Source organism: Triticum aestivum, chromosome 3A (genome assembly GCF_018294505.1).
Source record: "Triticum aestivum cultivar Chinese Spring chromosome 3A, IWGSC CS RefSeq v2.1, whole genome shotgun sequence".
Classification (NCBI taxonomy): Eukaryota; Viridiplantae; Streptophyta; class Magnoliopsida; order Poales; family Poaceae; genus Triticum; species Triticum aestivum.
The window spans coordinates 322,208,290-322,223,119 of NC_057800.1; the positions used below are offsets into that span (position 1 = coordinate 322,208,290).

Sequence of the window (14,830 nt, forward strand, 5' to 3'; positions counted from 1 at the left end):
CCCAGTCCGCGTCTGAATACGCGATGATGTCTGTCGATGAGGATGCGGGAAGGAGAAGACCGTGCTGGAGCGTGCCGCGGACATACCGCAAAACTCGTTTGATGAGGGCGCGGTGACTGTCCCGCGGGTCATGCATGTGGAGGCAAGCTTGTTGCACCGCGTACGCCAGATCCGGACACGTCATGGTGAGATATTGCAAGCCGCCAGCAAGGCTGCGATACTCGGACGGGTCGGACACGAGGGCGCCGGCGGCAATGGCGACTTTGGGGGCCGTGTCCACTTGTGTTGAAGCAGCCTGGCATTGGGACATGTTGGCGCGGCGAAGAAGCTAGTCGGCATACTGGTCCTGGTTGAGGAAGAACCCCCGCGCTGTACGCTGTACGGGGATGCCGAGGAAGTAATGGAGATTGCCCATAACTGTCATGGCAAACTCGTGTTGCAGCTTGTCGACGACGGAGCAAAGAAGTGGTGTCGAGGATGTCGCAAGTACGATATCGTCAACGTACAGAAGAAGATGGGCAGCATCAGCACCCCGCCGGAGGATGAACAGGGATGCGTCCGAGCAGGATGAAGTGAAGCCAATGATGGCGACGAACGCAGCGAAGCGATGAAACCAGGCCCTCAGCACCTGCTTGAGGCCGTATAGTGATTTGGCGAGGCGACAGACATGGTCGCGGCGCGTAGCATGAACGAAGCCGGCCGACTGGTAGCAGTACACTTGCTCGTCGAGAACACTGTGAAGGAAAGCGTTCTTCACGTCGAGCTGGTGCACGGGCCAGCCACGTGAGCACGCCAGAGTAAGCACCATGCGGATCATCGCCGGCTTGACAACCGGAGAGAAGGTTTCTCCAAAGTCGATGTCGGGGCGCTGAGCAAAGCCGCGGACGACCCACCGGGCCTTATAGCGCTCCAAAGACCCGTCAGCGTTCATCTTGTGCCTGAAAACCCACTTGCCGGTCACAACATTAGTGTTGGGCGGGCGCGGAACAAGTGTCCACGTCGAGTTCGCCAGTAGGGCATCGTACTCCAACTGCATGGCGGCGCGCCAATTTGGATCTTGAAGAGCAGCACGGACGGAAGTGGGAATGGGAGAGAGGACGGTGGCCTAAAGATTGGCGTGGCGAGGGTTGGGTTGGAAGATGCCGTGTTCAGCGCGCGTGAGCATCGGGTGTGTAGCATGGGTAGGCGGCAGTGGAGGAGGAGCGAAGGAGGAAGATGACCGAGTGGAAGGTGATGGGCCGCCGGGTGAGGGAGGTTGGGAAGGCCCAGACGTGGTGGGCTGCGAGTTGGGAGGGGTGGACGTGGGCTGCATGGGGGAGCCAGGTGGCGATGCGGGAGGGGTTGGTTGGGGCGGCGCCCATATGCAGGGGGGACGTGATCCAAGGGAGGCGGATCAGGAGCTGATTCAGCGATGTTGCGGGTGTGGGAGGCAGGGTTTTGAATGGGAAGGGCAATTCTACGAACGTGACGTGCCTGGAAAAGATGATGCGACGAGTGAGGGGATCGTAGCAACGGTATCCCTTGCGGTCATCGGGGTAACCCAGAAAAACGCAAGCAACCGAGCGTGGGGAGAGTTTGTTGGGAGTGGTGGCGAGCAAATTGGGATAGCAGAGGCAACCGAATACATGTAAGTGGCGAAATTCAGGTGCGTGCCCAAGGAGAAGCTCGTGTGGGGTGGTAAGGAGACGAGGCTTGCAAGGTCTGCGGTTGAGAAGATAGGTGGATGTGGCTAGAGCTTCAGCCACCATGGAGGAGGCATGTGAGCGTGCAAGAGAAGGGTGCGAACCCCGTCGTTGAGAGTGCGTAAAATGCGTTCGGCTTTCCCGTTTTGTTGGGAAGTGTAGGGGCAGGTAGACGGAGAAGAGTGCCGTTGGACACGAAGAGCGTGCGATTGGCAAGGTTGTCGAATTCACGGCCGTTGTCCGTTTGGAAGGCTAAGATGGGGCGAGAAAATTGTGTTTTGACATAGGCATAGAAACGGGTAAGGAGAGGATGAACTTTGGACTTGCGACGTGTAGGGAAGGTCCATGCATAATGTGTAAAATCATCCAGAATGACCAAGTAATATTGATAACCGGATACACTTAAGATAGGAATCACAATGACAAAGCTCAGAAGGGAAACTAGTTTGAGAAGAAGAGGAACTAAAAGCTAGCCTAACATGTTTGCCCAAGTGACAAGCATCACAATGAGATGTCGTGCTTTTATCGAAACTGAACTTGAAATATGTAGAGGCTTTGGCGAGGGCGGCGGCGCCGAGATGGCCGAGCCACTGGTGCCACATGCCGGCAGTGACGGTGGTGGTGGGGCAATGGCAAGGCGGTGTGAAGGTGTAGAGCTCGCCGGGAGAATCACATCGGAGAAGTATCATCTTGGTTGCCAGATCCTTGATAGAAAAACCAGTAGGGTCAAATTCAACAGAAACCAAATTGTCACGAGTAAAGGCATGAACAGAGACGAGATTTTTAATAAGAGAGGGGGAGATAAGAATTTCAAGAAGAGAGCGGGCGTGAGGAGGTGGGAAGGATGTGGAGCCGACGCCGGTAATGGGCAGGAGAGCACCATTGCTGACGACGATCGAGGTTGGAGAAGAAGGGGAAGGAGGGGGAAAGGGAATACCAGAGCCTGAGCCCATATGAGAAGAGGCGCCGTTGTCGAAGATCCAATCGCCACCAGGTGTCGTGGGCGGATGCAGGGACATCTGGTTCAAGGCGGCGATGAGGGCGGCTTGATCCCATTGTGGTGAGGGCGAGACAGTGGTCGTAGCCGAGTGCGCCTGGGGCACGGCAGGAGCGGGTGGGCGTGCACCGAGAATCCCCTGAAAGGTGTCGGCCACCGTTGCAGCAGGAGCGGGACAGGCAGAAGACCGTCGGGCGCGCCCCCGCCGGAAGAGGAGCCGGGCTGACCGGAAGGATTCTGCTTGCGCTTCTTCTGGTGCCCACGAGTGCCAGAGGAGCTGGCAGAGCCGCCGGTGCCGGCAGTGCGTGGTTGAAGGAGGGCGGGGCCGGCTTGGAAGGCGGAGGACAGGCCGCGTAGAACACGCTGGCGTGAGCGGGGAGAGCTGAGCGGGCGTTGACGCGCGCCAGGAGAGCGAGGCGCTGCTCCTCCAACTGAAGAAACGCCCGAAGCTTGATGAAGGAGGGGCGACGGCTGCGGGTCATGTGCGGGACGACGTGTTGGAGACGCTTGTCGAGGCTGCAGAGCACGTTGTGAACGAGCTTGCGGTCCTTGAGGCGGTGGCCAAGATCCCGGAGGGTGTCAGCCATGGTCTTGAGCCGGGAGGTGTAGTCGACGACGAAGAGATCGCCTTGGGTAAAGTTGTGGAACTCGTCGAGGAGGTAGGTGATCCGGGCGTCGCGGTTGCTACGGAAGAGAGAGCGAAGCGAGCGCCAGAGGGAATACGATGTATCCTTGCGATCGACGACGATCTCCAACGTCGACGGAGTCACGATGGCGTTGTACCAAGAGAGGACGGCGAAGTCATTGAGAACCCAGTAGGAAGTCGCCTGGGCCGGCGAGCCGTCGACGTGGGCGATGAGGCCAAACTTGGCGACGGCGGAGAGGAACTGACGGCGCCAGAGGCCGGGAACAAGGAACTGTTTATAGCTGTCGCGATATAAATAACTACTCATCCGAGCCGCAGGAACATGTACATACGAAATACGAGAATTTCCACCTTGTTGAAGATCTGGTGGTGCTACCCGAAGACTTAAATGAATAGCCATCGCTGTTACCGTAGTTTTCCTTCCCGAAATCCAGAGTAACCAGCACATGGTCACGGATGCGAAGGGACTGGACCTGGGTGGTGGGGAGGGTTTGGGTGGCGACAGGAAGCTGGAACTGGTCGTCAGACTCCGAGTCGCCGGAGGAGACAGAGGAGGAAGTGCTTATGGTGATCGTGGAGGGTGGGGAGGAGAGAGGAGCAGCGAAAGATGTGGATCGTGAGATTCAAACTGATACCATGTTAGAGTCTGAACAAGGGTAGTGAGAGAGAGAGATCGTGTAACACTTCCTTGCTTATTGATTGGGGTTACACGGGTACATATATACAGGCTGTTACAACAGAATCTCACTAGTCTAGCCTAAATAATAGGACCACTACAGAAGCACGTTCGCCTCTGTTTTCAAGGCGTCCCTAAGGCGTCGCCTAGGCGACGCTTAGGCGTCAGGGCGCCCTGCGAGGGCAAGGCGTCCACCTCGCCTTAGGTGGGTGTCTAAGGCGTCCGCCTTAAGCTATAAGGCGTCCGAGGCGTCTGCCTAGGCGTCCGAGGCGTTGCCTTAGTCCATTTTGGACGCCTTAGCTTGCCAGGCAGGCAGGGGAGCTGTTTTAGGCGGGAAACAGAGTTTTGGCGGGAAACTGGAATCATGTTGGCGCCAACAGGTAAGAGGGGAGAAAGAGAGAGAGAGAAACAGCCCCCAATCCACACACTCCTCCCCCTCCTTCTCTTCAGTGGCTCCTCTCCAGCAGATCTGGTTCCTCCTCCTCTCCAGCAGCTCCTCCCCCTCCTCTCCAACGGTTCCTCCTCTCCAGCAGCTCCTCCTCTTCCTCCTGTCCAGCAGCTCCTCCTCCTCTTCCTCCTGTCCAGCAGCTCCTCCTCATCCTCCTGTCCAGCAGCTCCTCCTCCTCTGCAGTACAGCAACAACAAGCAAGAGCAACAGTATGCCCAATGCGGAGGGGGAGGATTCAGACTACGTTGAGGATGATGATGATGTGAGCAATGACGATCAAGAGCCAACTAATGTTGACCAAGATGGTGAAGACAACACCAATGCCAATGAGTTTGATGATGATGACTTTTGATTGAGACTTTGAGAGTGGAGAGACATGAGAGAGCTGAGCTGGCCACCTTTATCCCTTTTGCTATGCTGGAATTATCTATTATTCTGTTTGTCTTATGTGGACTACTGGACTTGTGTCATTTGAATTGGTTAATGGTTATGTAATATGCCATGCATTGCAGATTGCAGTTGCACTCATACTTGCTATCTTTCTTTCCACTTTTGTTCGCTGCCTCACTTTTATTTCTATTTTTTGTGGAATGTGCACTGGTAAGTGATACATTATTCTAACATATTTGTTCATGACTTCATGTTGATGCAGAATTCTGTTGGGGAGAAAAGCAAGTGCAAAGAGGATGGGGGCTCTACAACAATCAGTTGCAAGGTGTGTATGGCTGTATGCCTAGTTGCTTAATGCCTACCAAATTCTACTTAATTCTGTTGCTTACAAGTCTCTAAGGCGTCGCCTCGCCTTATGCCTCAGCGCTTAGGCAGTGAGGCGCCCCCCCCAGCGCCTCGCCTCGCCTTACCGCCTTAAAAACATAGACGTTCGCTAACAATCATCACCTACTTGAGACGCCACCTGCAATGATGATCGCCGCCTCATTTCTGGGCTGAGGTTGTTACCACTTCGCCTATCTCATCAACATTCAGCCATTTGCTGCTCTAAAGGGTGATATTCCTCTTGAACGTCATTCTGGTCGTTCTCCCGATTATTCGGCCCTCCGTTTGTTTGGTTGCGTTTGCTATGTTTTGCTTGCCCCTCATGAACGCACCAAACTGATCGCTCAGTCTGTTGAGTGTGTCTTTCTCGGATACAGTGATGAGCATAAGGGTTATCGATGTTGGGATCCTGTCGATCACAGGATGCGTATTTCCCAAGATGTGACCTTTGATGAATCTCGTCCCTTCTACCCGCGTCCATCCTCCTCGGCCTTTTCCACAGAGGACATCTCTTTTCTTACGTTTCCGAATACACCTCTCTCTGGGCCCAATATTCCTACTCATCCCGCTGTTATAGATCCGACGTTGTTCTCTCCTACGATTTCTTCTCCCTCATCGCATGACTCCACCTTCATCACCGATACCTTCCCCTTCCCCACCTTCATCACCGATAGATTCCCCGTCTCCACCTCCAGTGATTCCACCTCTTACCTCCTTTCCTTTCCATTATACTCGCCGTTCACGTGTTGTGGATGAGTCTACCGATGCGCCCTCTTCTTCTAGTGTGTCGTCTTTCTCCTCTCAACCGACCTATGGTCTTCGCTCTCGGCCTTGTCCGCCCCCTGCCCAGTATTCTCCTCGCTATGGTCTTTCGACCTTTCTTGAGCCGACTTCTTATTGAGATGCTATTGTTCATCCTGAACGGCAGCTTGCGATGGCAGAGAAGATTGCTGTCCTTGAACGCACCAGCACGTGGGACCTGGTTTCTCTTCCACCCCATATGTTCGCCCCATCACTTGTAAGTGGGTCTATAAAATTAAGACGCTCTGATGGTTCTCTTGAGCGTTATAAAGCTCGTCCTGTGGCTCGTGGCTTTCAGCAGGAGCATGATCGTGATTACGATGAGACTTTTGCTCCTGTGGCCCATATGACAACTGTTCGCACACTTCTCACTGTGGCCTCTGTTCGCCACTGGTCCGTGTCTTAGCTTGATGTTAAGAATGCCTTTCTTAATGGTGAGTTGCGTGAGGAAGTATATATGCAGCCACCACCTGGGTATTCAGTTCCTGACGGCATGGTCTGTCGTCTTCGTCGCTCACTATATGGCCTTAAGCAAGCCCCCCGTGCTTGGTTTGATCGTTTTGCCTCTGTCATCACATCATCTAGTTTTCCGCCCAATGCTCATGATCCAGCGTTGTTTGTCCACCTTTCTGCTCGTGGTCGCACTCTTCTCCTTCTATATGTTGATCACATGATCATCACTGGCAACGATTCTGAGTACATTGCCTTTCCCAAGGCCCGTCTTAGTGAGCAGTTTCTTATGTCTGATCTTGGTCCCCTTCATTACTTTCTTGGGATTGAGGTTTCCTCCACCTCTAATGGCTTTTCTATTTCTCAAGAAAAGTATAGCCAGGATCTTCTTGCTCGTGCGACTCTTAGTGATGAGCGCACTGCTGAGACTCCTACGGAGCTCAATGTTAACCTTCACGCTTCTGATGGTGAGCTCTTCTCTAATCCGACGCGTTATCGTCTGATGGGAGTCTGTCTATTTTGTTGTGACTCATCTGGATATCTGCTATCTTGTCCATATTCTAAGTCAGTTTGTTTCCGCTCCCACTTCTTCGTGTTCTACGATATCTTCGTGGCACGATTTCTCGTCGTCTCTCTTTTCCTCGTTACAGCTCCAGGCCTATTCGGATGCTACGTGGGCCAGTGATCCTTAGGATCGCCGTTCACTTTCTGCTTACTGTGTTTTTCTTGGTGGTTCTCTCATTGCCTGGAAGACGAAGAAACAAACTGCAGTTTCTCGTTCGAGTGCAGAGGCCGAGTTGAGAGCTATGGCTCTTCTGACGACAGAGGTGACTTGGTTACGATGGCTACTGGAGGATTTTGGTGTTTCTGTCCCTACACCTACCACCCTCTTGTCCCAGAGTGCTATCAGTATTGCACGGGACCCCGTGAAGCATGAGCTTACCAAACATATTGGTTTTGATGCTTATTATGTGCGTGCTACTGTGCAGGGTCATGTTATTGCTCTTCAGTATGTGCCTTCCAAGTTATAGCTAGCAGACTTCTTCACGAAGGCACAGACTAGAGTGCAACACAGATTTCACCTCTCCAAACTCAGTGTTGTGGATCCACCATGAGTTTGAGGGGGGGTGTTAAGAGTTATATTGATGATGTCCTTTGGCCTTTTGTATTCTTGCCTTTTGGCATTCTCATGTACATCTATATATGGTGGCTTTGGCTCCTAGTAATACAAGCTGCATATTCGTGACAGGAACAAGAGCCTCGAACAAATCAGTGAACAATGGCAGTAAATAGGAGAAGGTTTGCACAATCCAGCACTCCTAAAGAGATCTGGAAGCATGTGCAAGGAAAAGAATAGATCTGGAAGCCCACAAAGGCACCAACCAAACTAGTGTTTAGAGGCAGGTTTGAACTATTCAAAGTTGAAACCATTCCCTGCAATGCCAAAATTAGCACTACTTTTTATCCATTTATGGAATTATATTATTTTAAAAACGGAATACCTGTAGATTGTACAATCAAAATGGAAAGGCCCAACGTGGCATCCAGAAAAATAGAGAATGTAAACCCATCTTGATAGCCAAATGAAATAAAGAAAATAAAATGAAAAACTAAATACCTGATATCGATCTCCATGACCAGCATGAATAATATCAGAAATGCCTACTCTCTTTTCTGTGCACCTTTCACATCGTGCGTCAGTCATCTAGTTAAAACAAACACAAGATATGAGAATCACTAGTATAACTCCGCATTAAAAATTAGTAATCGTACTGAATATTCTTCTTTACTCAGTTTTGACTAATTACTGAATTGATGAACAATACCTGCAATCGCCTTGCTTCTTCTGGTTCAGACGTTTTCTCTGCTGGTGTCAACCCAGCCTGAAATGCTCAAACAGCTACCATTAGAATTGGAGAACATCTATTTAAACCCCTGAATTTAGGATGCATCTACTTAACCCACTCAGTTGTAAGGGACTTCTACCCCCCCCCCCCCACACACACACATCCACCCCGAACCCAAAACAAAAAAATGATATAGATGTGGCTGACGAACCCAACATGGCAATGGCACAGGCAATGTTAAAGAAATAATTCATCTAACAAGTCCCAGATACCAATGCACTCTGTCATTTTCTTCTTCTTTTTTCACTGTTCTCAATCATATGATCATGATGGCCTGCAACCACCTTTAGAGCTCGACATCACTGGCATGCCATGCATCGCCTGAGTGATGATTCCTTCTACTCCCATTGGACTATGCACTTTCAGCCGCAGAGCATGTGCCCTTGTACTTCCCCTCTGTCATGGCAAGCTCAACACGTCAAGATCAAGCTATGACGAGCATCACTCTCCCCTGCTTCCCCTATTCCAGTTCTATGCCAAAGTCAAAAATAAATTCTTCATTTTCCTTAATTTCATTGTCTAATATTTATCTCAAACAAATTTTACACTTTCTGCAGAATCATTTAAAGCTTTTTTTGTATTTATTTTCGTTCCAACAAAAGCCGTTTGCATAAGATATGTTGCATGTTTAAAGGTAGAAGCTAAATGCTTTGTACTAAATAGAAAAGTTTCAGTCTTGTTATCCTTTGCCCTATCAACTGTACTAGTCGGGTACTAGCTGTTATGGATGCAACTTACTCTATTGCATAGCCCAAGGGGCAAATATATAGTACAAAAGACTTGGGGTACAACCGTACAAGGAAGATTAAGTATCAAGTGAAGATGGTTTATCAAAAGAACAGGCACATCAAGAGAATGAAGCACTGCACAAAAAAGTAGCCCAAGAAACCGGGGGCGAAAGAAGCTCGGCGGCAAGAGAATGGGCACAAAAATCCAATAGAAACAATAAGGACCAGAAAGGGCACGAAAGTTGTATAGAAAGGACAAGATCAGAAAAGGAGGTTGGCATACAATGGTGTGGTGGAATTGCATGCATGAGAAACACGAAAGAGCAACGAATGTGGTGGACGCATCGAAGACATAGAAAGATAGAAGCTAGGAGGCACACGCGAGACAATGATGCAGGACCCATCGTGTTTGCAGGGGAGACTGCGAAGGAGGCCATACAGGTGAGATGCCCACAAGTAATCACACCCAAAGGCTAATTCCACAGCAAGGAAACAGAGGATCAGCGTCCAGCAAATAGCACAAGGCGTGCTCGGGCATGCGGGCATAGCATGCATGGAGCAGGAGCACAATGCATGGCGAGTCACTGGTGGAGTGGTCGCCAGGGTGGACCACTGCAAGGAGTAGGAGGCCCGGCGGCTCGATGTGTCAAGCTGGGGGCCGGCAGACTGGAGGTGCGGCTGCCCTGGGCCGCGATGGACGGTGAAGCGGTCAGCCAGGGTGCGGATGGACCGTTGCGGTACAGCCGGTGGCTGCAGCGGCCAGACTCTGAGAAGGCAGCGGCAGTGCGGATCGTGTCTGTTATGAAAGCAACTTATCTGTATTGCAAGGCCCAAGGGGCATATATATATTACACAAGACTTGAGGTGCAAGTTAAGGAAACATAGTCTAATAAGGACTCCTAGACCACAATACTGATAATGATGCAGGACCCATCGTGTTTGCAGGGGAGACTGCGAAGGAGGCCATACAGGTGAGATGCCCACAAGTAATCACACCCAAAGGCTAATTCCACAGCAAGGGAAACAGAGGATCAGCGTCCAGCAAATAGCACAAGGCGTGCTCGGGCGTGCGGGCATAGCATGCATGGAGCAGGAGCACAATGCATGGCGAGTCGCTGGTGGAGTGGTCGCCAGGGTGGACCACTGCAAGGAGTAGGAGGCCCGGCGGCTCGATGTGTCAAGCTGGGGGCCGGCAGACTGGAGGTGCGGCTGCCCTGGGCCGCGATGGACGGTGAAGCGGTCAGCCTGGGTGCGGATGGACCGTTGCGGTACAGCCGGTGGCTGCAGCGGCCAGACTCTGAGAAGGCAGCGGCAGTGCGGATCGTGTCTGTTATGAAAGCAACTTATCTGTATTGCAAGGCCCAAGGGGCATATATATATATTACACAAGACTTGAGGTGCAAGTTAAGGAAACATAGTCTAATAAGGACTCCTAGACCACAATACTGATACTTCCTAACCCCCCCCCCCCCCCCCCCCCTCTCAAATGCAAAGCGTATGCAATAGCATTGCATTTGAAGAAGTGTAATACTAGAAAAAATAAATGATAATCCAAATCCGCGTCTTGAGAGTGTCATCGTAGCATGAAGAGTCTTCAGAATCTGTCGAGTCAAGCCAAAGGGGATAACGAAGAGATGTGATGTGGCACATCACAGGAAGACACCACACCACTAGAAGATACATGATAAGTATCAAGAGAAGATAGTTTGTCAAAGGAAGATGGCACATCAAGAGAATAAAGCATTGCACAGAAAATCATAGCCCACGACAACCGACGGCGAAAGAAGCTCGGCGGCTAAGGCACAATGGGCGTAGATCGATAATGCAAAAAGAGTCCAGAAAATCCTAAAGAAAACAACAAGGGCAAACAGCCACAAAAGCTGTATAGAAAGGATCAGGACCAGTGAAAGGCTGACAGACAAAGGTATGGTGGGCTCGCATGGCATAAGGAGGTCACCCAGGGAGCTGCAGCAGCAGCACGCACAAGCGGCGGCTTGAACAGGCCCAGCCTAGGAGATCTTCAATTGTGCATCGGCCAACCAGGCCCAACCCAACCATGGACTTGTAGGCGATCTAGACCTCGAAGATGTTTGGCACGTGGAAGCTAATGGGCAACATTCAATCGAGCTGGAAGCTCAAATCGACAGAGGAGGCGGATTGGAACAAGAACAGCAGGAACGAGATCAAGAATCGATCGAGGGAGACCTAAACCTAGGCTCTGATACCATGTTATGAAAGCAACTTATCTTTATTACAAGGCCCAAGGGGCATATATATAGTACATAAGACTTGAGGTGCAAGAAAGGAAACATGGTCTAATAAGTACTCCTAGACCAATAGTAATACTTCCTAATAGTGTCCTCCGGTATGAGGACAGCGGGCGGGAGCACCCTGCGAGGCGGAGGACGATAGAGGCGGCGAGATTCCAGCGGGTGCAGTAATCTGGGCGGCATGCTGCGTGGGTATGGGGATGTGCTTCGTACAGGTGCCAATCGCGGACGATTTGCTCGATCGAAGGCACGGGGCCTGGATCAGGAATGGAGCCGAACGAGCTTGCGGGAGCATGCTGACACGCAGGATGGCGACAGCGACTGGGCGTGCAGGAGATGGTGGGCCCATGCCGAGGGGTTCGGTGGAGACCTAGGAGGCGGCCTGACCAGGGAGGCAGAGGGGAATCGATCCCAAAGTGGCAGATCAACGGAGGCCTATAAATAGACGATAACAACACCAAAGCCTTTAGTTCCAAACAGTTGGGGTAGGCTAGAGCTGAAACCCATAAGATCTTGCAACCAACTCATGGTTCTGGCACATGGATAGCTAGCTTCCACGCACACCTGTCCATGGCTAGTTCTCTGATGATATTCCAGTCCTTAAGATCTCTCTTTACGGACTCCTCCCATGTCAAGTTTGGTCTACCCCGGCCTCTCTTGACATTATCAACACGCTTTAGCCATCCACTATGCACTGGAGCTTCTGAAGGCCTACGCCTCTTGTCACAGAAAACGCCAGAAGATCTGAGAACAGGATCGACGGAGAGAGACCAGGAGAGGAACTCGACCGGGCGGGCGAGTTGCAGCGTCCGGAGAAAATATCCTAAACCTAGGCTCAAGATACCATGTTATGGTTGGAGAGCAAATATATAGTACACAAGACTTAGGGTACAAGGAAGGAAATATAGACCAATACGGACTCCTAGACCAATACTAATACTCCTTAACACTAGCAAGCAAAATATAATTATTGCCGTGAAGGAGATAGAGAAAATGGTTAATTGGTTATTATAAGGACAAAATGTAAAGCACATGAAACAATTACTAGACCTTTAGTTCATCTGGAGACATGGTTAAAAGAACTGGAGGGTCAAGCTCCTTGTTCATCAGTCGCCTGCGCAGTACAGGGCTATTCTGCGGATCCAAAATAAACAGTATGAGTTAAAGATCTATATGACAAAAGATCCCATGATAAATTGTCAAGGAGCGCATATCATTAATTGGTATGAAATAGTAGCATGGTAATTACAGCAACCATAGAAATGAAAATAACGATAGAATTTTCCAAATAGTTCCTTCAAAGAAATATGATGTATCTGGGATTATCCTTGGATAATTCAGGGATAAGTTAGACTAAGCATTGGTAGGAAATAAAACAACTATTTTGATCTTGATTGGCATTGATACATGTCCCCGTCATATGAAGCTGGATAACTTGGCTCCTATGGAAGGAACTAATCCTAACTTTCCTAACTGCTGGGATCTTACTGCGCATGATTCTATGTGTTAAATTTACACTTTTACTCATAGGGAACAATCTGAAATAATTAGTTTTCCCAATATTTAAGATCCATGCCAGGTAAGATGAATATATGTGGAAGGATGAGAAATGCTTGAGCAGACATATGATGCCCATCGACATAGACATGCATACCCACAGTAATAAACTATCGATCTTGAGGGAATGATGGCTAACTCTTGAAGCCCCAGTCCTCTTAATTAGCTAGTTGAGCAGACATATGATGCCCATCGACATAGACATGCATACCCACAGTAATAAACTATCAATCTTGAGGGAATGATGGCGAACTCTTGAAGCTCCAGTCCTAAGTAGCTAGCATTACAGTTATTCAGTACTAGCATATGGACATAATCATATCAACTTTGGCATTTAAGGTTGAAAATAGATGTTCCCAAGAAACATAGGCCAAAACAAAGTTCTGGATACTTATGTACCTTGATGTTGAATTCTAATTTTCTCATTTTCTGATTATACTTCTGGAAGTCAGCATGAAGAGCGTCATATGTAGACCTTTCTAAGGAGGCCATTATTGAAACAACCACATCTGGTGGATATGAATTTTCATTATCCTGAAAATAGAAGATCATTACCAACCATCCAAGGAGGAAAGATAAAGGATAAAAAAACAGGGATCCAAGAAACAAGTAGAAGGCTCATCTAGATCTTTTATGAAATGCAACAATAAGAGAATACAACAAACCAGCATGAAAACAGAACAGAACCAGAACTTATTTTAAGGCTGTGTCTGGCACTGACGTGGATTATGATAATCTAGCTTTCCTAAGCTTTTAAGTATTTTCTGTTTGGCTCACCTACTTTTTCTACCTTTGTGTTATTTTTCACAGCAGATTATAAAGTAAGTTCAGCACAACATGGTTCAGCAACCGCAAATTCGAGTCTAAAACTAGAAAAGGAGTTTCAACAAATAAGTGTAGATGCATGCACTATTTTGTTAACAAGTAAACATAGGACAAAAGGATGGACCTTAGTTTAGCATGCCAAAATTAGCCATAGGAAAAGCATGCACAGTTCACATTGTTGGCTGATAATAATATATTTTTAGCTAAAATTGGAAATAATTGTAGAGGAAGTAGAAGAATTAGGCCAACAATATGTGAATAGAAAAAATAACCGAGACATGCCAACAATATGTAAATAACAAAATATAATTATAACTGAAACTTTTCATATGTAGGAAGTAGAAGAATCAGTTTAGCAGACAACAGGCACAATGAAATTAGCTAGTGAAACAATATATGGCAGATACCTAACTGGATTAAGTCATACAACGGCCAACAATCCAATAATGTTATCACACTACATATAAATGTGACTATTGTTGTTTTATGACTCGTATCTTACTTTTCTTATAGCAATTTTTGTGTAGTGAATCAATATGAACGTAACTATTCATATACCAAACATTAATTCTGAATATGAACGTAATTATTCGTATACCAAACGTAAATTCTGAATGTAATGACGTAAAAAAACCTCGGGTGTAAAGTAACTTATTCTGCACCCTGGGTGATGAATAGCATTACACCCATGGTTTTCTTTACATCATTACATTTAGAATTTACATTTGTTTACGAATAATTACATTCATATTGATTCACTACGCAAAATTCGATATAAGAGAAGATATGAGTCATAAAACCACAAAATTTACATTTATATGTATATTTTATACTATATTTTTACGTTCATGATTTTGCGTCACGTGAAATATCTCTTTCGACCGACACACATTTTCTTACCTTCTCTTTTCACGTCCGATGTAAGACAAATTTACAAGACATAAAATGTAGGGTAGTGATGTAATAAGAGAAGGGTGAAGAGATGAATAGTCTGACCCAGGTATATAAGATGATCCAATGGAATGATTGGAAAATACAACTTTGTGTACCCTAGATGAAAAATAACAAC

The 14,830-nt window shown here is 48.4% G+C and overlaps 1 protein-coding gene across 4 annotated transcripts in view; it reads right to left on the minus strand.

Moving 5' to 3' along the window:
* LOC123061238 (uncharacterized) overlaps positions 1-14,830 on the minus strand; it is a 32,542-nt gene that overhangs the window by 15,205 nt on the left and 2,507 nt on the right. For all 4 annotated transcript variants that reach the window (XM_044484239.1, XM_044484238.1, XM_044484241.1 and 1 more), the window contains exons 4-7: positions 13,336-13,470; positions 12,430-12,513; positions 8,301-8,357; positions 8,093-8,179 (exon numbers count right to left, since the gene is read on the minus strand). In XM_044484239.1, the coding sequence (XP_044340174.1) occupies positions 8,093-8,179; positions 8,301-8,357; positions 12,430-12,513; positions 13,336-13,470 (363 nt within the window). The remainder of the gene's footprint in view (positions 1-8,092; positions 8,180-8,300; positions 8,358-12,429; positions 12,514-13,335; positions 13,471-14,830) is intronic.